Source organism: Benincasa hispida, chromosome 11 (genome assembly GCF_009727055.1).
Source record: "Benincasa hispida cultivar B227 chromosome 11, ASM972705v1, whole genome shotgun sequence".
Taxonomy (NCBI): Eukaryota; Viridiplantae; Streptophyta; class Magnoliopsida; order Cucurbitales; family Cucurbitaceae; genus Benincasa; species Benincasa hispida.
This window is the reverse complement of record NC_052359.1, coordinates 72,527,655-72,533,137: the sequence shown is the minus strand read 5'-3', so window position 1 is coordinate 72,533,137 and position 5,483 is coordinate 72,527,655. Positions and strand designations below refer to the sequence as shown.

The following is a 5,483-nucleotide window of genomic DNA, read 5'->3' as shown; positions in this document are numbered from 1 at the left end:
TTTTTTTTCTTTTTTCATCAGATCCAATTTCCCAAAGAGAACATTAAAAAGTGACCAAAACCCAAATTAAACATAAACACCAAAAATAAAATAAAAGGAAAAAGGAAAAAGGCAAAATATTTGAAAAAACTGAGATCTCTTTTGAATTTTGTTGATGGTAGGTGCTGTTTCTTGCTGGTGCAGCTGCTTTCTTTCCTAACTCATGTTGGTCTTGAAACCTGTGAGACCAAAATTCCACACTATATAATCTTAATCATCATTTTGTTTTTCTCTTTAGCCTTTGTCTTGTGTTTTTTTTTTTTTTTTTTTTGGGTCATTCATTGAATATGACCATAGTTACAAAATTAAACAATAGCAAAGATCATATGACATCCCACTTCAACAAAACATTTCAAGTTTCCTACCCACACATAGACAAACTTCAAGGAATCCTGGAAAGTTTTCTTTTCTTGTCAAACATATCACATTCATGTCTATTCCAGTCAATTTTTCCTCAAATTTCTAGCTTTCACAGGTTCGAGTTAGCTATAGCTAATTCAATGAATCAAGTACTTATTACCTATTTTGAAGTTAAAAGTTCGATTCTTTACTAAAAAGAATTATGGGTTTGACATGGTATTTGGAGTTTATTAGTATATATATGTATCTATATCTATATGGAATTCAGATCTCGACAATTTTGTTAATAGTCTTCTAGATCTAAAACTTTTGGAATTGAAGTGAAATAGATAAGGGCCAATGTGTTCATATGAATATACTTTCAATTTCAAGTTTCAAGTTTTGTGGTTTGATACTATTTTATGTTGATTTATATGTTTTCCTTTTTTCATTATTTTCCTTTCCAATGAAAAAGATTCCTAGTCAATTAATGCACCTGGTATGTACTTTTAGTCCTGAAATTGAGGATATCATTTGGATTCATTTGCATAAATTTAAACCCAATTATGGTTTGTTTTTATGGTACTTTTATGAGTATATAAGTGTGTTTTTTAAAGAGTATATCAAATATTTAAGTGTTTAATTAACTAAAATTGCTCTCTTCCTATATATCTTTGTTTTCTGTTTGAATATTTTATTTCTGTTACACTTTTCTTTGTATACATTATATATTTTATTCACTTTTCAATACATTTTGTTGTTGATGTTTTTGTAGACAAAAACTTTATTCTTCTTCTCTCTACACATTATTATCTTACTCACAAATTTATGTCTTTTACATGCATTATTCTTCTTTCTGACTTCCTTTTACAAATATATTTTCTTTGGTTCATTTTACTACTTCTCTAACTTTTCATTTTTTTTTTATTTAACAACACAAGTGAGGTTGGAAAATTCAAACCTCCGACGTCTTAGTCGAGAGTGTATATATATACACACACATGCATATCTTAACTTGTTGAGTTATACTCAGGTTGATTTTCAACATTCTCGAACATTCTTATCTATACACATATTTTCTTTCATCTACCTATTTCTCTACCCCCACATCTATATTCTTTTCACTAATCCTTCTTTCTACTCATACTTCCCACTCTCTTTATAACATCATATTCCTCCCAAATCTTAATCTATCTTCCATCTAAATTATCTCTTAATTCACAAAGAAAACATTGTACTACATAATTCACAAACCATTCCAAAAACCCTCTTAGTTAATTAATTGATTTTCCATCAGTTCATCCAAAAAGAAAACCATAGGAAGAAACCAACAACAAAACTACACTAATGCATTGAACAATATTCAACAATACATAACCCCAAAAACCTTAACTCACACTTGTAAAATACTAAAATCTCTTTGATTGTTAAGCATATGATTCTGTTTGTTTCAATTGTAAAACACATTGATAAAAGACTTAGACCCCAATTTTGTTTTTGGTTTTCTAGCTTCGAAATTAAACATTTGAATAAAAAAAAAAACAAGTATTTAAAAATTAGAGTAATTGTAATGGACAATAATTAAGTGTATAATAACATCTTTAAAGAATTGCAAATATAACAAAATCTATCAACGATATGGTCTATCATTGATAGACTTCAAGGCCTGATTGCTATATTTGCAATTGTCTCTAAAAATTACTCGATTCAATTCAACTTTCAAAATTTGATTTGAATTTTGAACACATTCGTAATACGTCGACAACAAATCGAAGAAAATCAAATTGTTATGAAACGGGATTTTGGTTAGAAACAGAGAGAGAGATGTGGGGGATAATAATTACCAGAAAGTAACTTTCACCATGCTGCAAAGTGTGCAGAGAGATTCCAAATTCATTGGTAAGAACTGGGAGTCCTGATGAATGAACTAACACTGTCTCTTGCCCAAACATTGCTTTCATGTCCATGGGTCCTTTGGGAACTTCTGTTGGAACTCCATTTATGAATATTATAATATAACCTTCAAAAGAAAAAAAAAAAAAAAATTGAATTAAAACCTCTCTTTTTATTACCAAAATTGATATATATTTTTTTAATTTCTTCCAATTTTTCTTCCAAATTTTAATTTTTGAAACATTCAGATCGACAACCGAGGCACCAACATCAATTTTTCAGAACTTCTCCCGTGAAGTGTTTTTGTAATTAAAAAAAAAAAAAAGAAAAAGAAAAAGAAAAAGAAACACAAACATACATACAAAGTAATTTTCTTCTTTTTTGAGGTTAGTGTTCAAAAATTTCAGCTCAAGAAGGAACTGTCACATCATCGAAAAGTTTTCAAGTTTATGTTTGGTTTTGTTTCTTTAGTTATAGAAAAAAATGAATCCTGAAATTTATGTCGGCTTAAATTTTTAAAGTTGGGTAAAATAGGATATATATTAATAGAGATAATTATCATTCGATTGAGTATGTTAATTTAAGCTTTTGAATTGAGTGGCGTGGAAACGAAACAAAGAGGGTTTGAAGAAAAACATGCATTAACAATACCTGATTGAAACTCTAAATTTGAGGTTTCGGAAGGGCAAAATGACGGAGTCGTTACAACCATTTGTTGATCAACTTCAGAGAAACCCATAGGACCTGACATCGAGAAACCACCGCCGCTACAATCTCCTCCAACCCCAGAAGTGGAGGAGGACGAGGACGAGGACCCTCCTCCGAGATAAGAAGAAGAAGCCCCACCAAAATTCATAACACCACTGTTGTAACCACCGCCAGTACTGACGCTACTACCATCGTAGTGAATTGCACCGCCGCTACTAGCGGCGGCTTGCAGCTGGCGCTGGCGGCGGCGAGAGCGAGAGCGGCGGTTTTGAAACCAGTAGAAAACATTGGCATCCCCAACAGAGCCAAATTTTTCAAGAAGCTTTCTAATTCTGACCGTCTCATCTTTTGGAGGATTAACCATTCCACTATTGAAAATGGACTCCAAAATTAGAATCTGCTCCGGCTTGGGAGTCCACCGTGATCTCACCGGCTCCGCCCTTTCGCAGCTGTGATTTGGACTATTTGGGTCATCACCATGATTTTCCATGACAAACTTACAACAACACACACAGTAATACAAAAAAATTTGGGAGTTGCTTTTTTTTTTTTTTTTTGAATAAAAATGAACTCTTTCTTCAAGTTCTTCTTAAAAACCTAGAGATCATAAATATATATAGATAAGAAGAGATTTTTATGGTGTGTGAATATATTGGGTAAAATTAATTATTGCCCTTGGTGTTTTGGAAAACTATAATCTATGCAGTTATACTTCCCAACAATATTCTTGATTTTAACAAATTAATATTGGATTCCTTGGATGATAAAATTGTCTTTTCACTATCCAAGGGCTAAGGTGTGTGTGTGTTCTCTTTTTAAAGTTCTCTTATTTAAATAATTTGGGGTTATATTATTCTTTTGAGAAGTGTATAAATATCAGTGAGGTGAATGAAAGGGGGTGTGTTTTTTAATAGGGGAGTCCGAACCACAAATTTCATGATTTCTAGCACATTCAAATGTTAATTGAGTTATGTTCGGTATGGCGAATGAAGTGGATAGGTGAGGTTGAGATTTCTTTTGATTTGAACGAGTTTGAATTTGTTATATGGTAAGATCTTAATTATGAACAATCAATTTTTTCCTTTTTTAGAAATAAACTAGTATTAATGAGCACTAATAAGGTTGATATTAGGGTTATCTTAATTTAATGCAAAAGTTTTGTGAATCTGGAAGTTGGTTTTGAAATTTAAAACTTTTCTTTCTTTGTTGGTTTAAACCAAATTTCACTTATGGGTATTTGGTGTCTAAATCGGTTATTATAATATGTGGATTATAATAGTCTATGTTTGGTATATAACAATTTTGGTATATGTTATAATAATGTGTTTGGGCTATAAAAATTTTTAGTATGAGTTACAAAGGAGGAGAGAGGATGGTTACAAAATAATAAACACAACAGACAATAAAGGTTTTCAAATAATTTTACTGTAGCTAAGTGTGCGTTATTATAATTGGAAATTTCAACTATTATAATGGGAAACCCAAATATTGAGTTTAATTATCCAATTCCACCCAAGTAAGTTGGGACCAAATACCTCGTTAAGGGTTATTTTATCTAAGGTAAATAAAAAAATAAAATAAAATAAAACTTGAACGTTGTATTATTATCCTTTGACCTTTTTAAAAATATTTTTAAAATATCAAATTAAAAATTTATTAGAATGTTAGACGAAAATTAGGACGAGAAATAATGCAAAGGTAACTTGATATAACAATGGGAGATCAAACATTGGCGCCACCTACGTTGTAAGGCTTCAATTTCTATCCAATATTTCTACTACAATGACAGTTTTGTAGAATAGAATTACCTCTAAACAGAAGAAAATTAAAGTGTTTTTTTTTTTTTTTTTTGGATAATTTAGCCTTTATTTCATCAACTATTTTCAAAAGTATATTTTTCTTAATATATTAGCATTATCCACTTTGTCACTTGTTTCACGGTTCTTAATATAAATAAATAGCTTTCAAGGTTTAAATTAGAAGTTTTATTTATATTTGTTTTTATTTAGCCACTAAAATTTGGGTGTGATTATACCAACACTAATGCATCGGATCTCATCACAATTCCATAGGTGCACTTGGACGAGAGTGGTACTAAGTTGGGTGATCATATGGATCGAAAGAAATAATCGGACTTTTGAGGACAACAACAAAAGTTATACTCAACTCTGGGAAGATATTTGCTCTCTTGATAGATGTTGGGCTTATAGAAACAGTTCCTTCAAAGATTATAATCCTTTCATGATTGCTCTAAACCTTAGTGTTTTTTTTTTTTGTATTTTTTAACACTTTTATCTCTATTTGAGCTTATCTCTAGTCCTCTTCAAATTCTTTGTGTCTCCTTGTGCGTTATTGAATATACATCTGGGAGACGATAAAAGTGCTAGGAAGGTGTCCACCTAATGGAGATGTTTCGGTGCACCTACTGATCTAATCCGTATCCTTTTCTAAAAAAGTTGGGTGACCATATAGGAAGTTCTCGTGTTGCACCCATATAAATATAT

General features: G+C 30.9%; 1 protein-coding gene across 1 annotated transcript; it reads right to left on the bottom strand.

Moving 5' to 3' along the window:
* Positions 1-200: 200 nt before the first annotated feature.
* Positions 201-3,469, bottom strand: LOC120089786 (WUSCHEL-related homeobox 11-like). Its single transcript, XM_039047181.1, has 3 exons — positions 2,923-3,469; positions 2,223-2,398; positions 201-218 (listed from the first exon to the last, which is right to left on the bottom strand). The coding sequence occupies exons 1-3, from the start codon at positions 3,467-3,469 to the stop codon at positions 201-203; spliced, it is 741 nt and encodes a 246-aa protein (XP_038903109.1).
* Positions 3,470-5,483: the final 2,014 nt, after the last annotated feature.

Coding starts and splice junctions, on each gene's coding strand:
- LOC120089786 (XM_039047181.1), bottom strand. CDS start 3,469: ATGGAAAATCATGGTGATGACCCAAATAGTCCAAATCACAGCTGCGAA. Junction 2,399..2,922: donor AAATTTAGAGTTTCAATCAG/GTATTGTTAATG, acceptor TTTCTTTTGAAG/GTTATATTATAATATTCATA.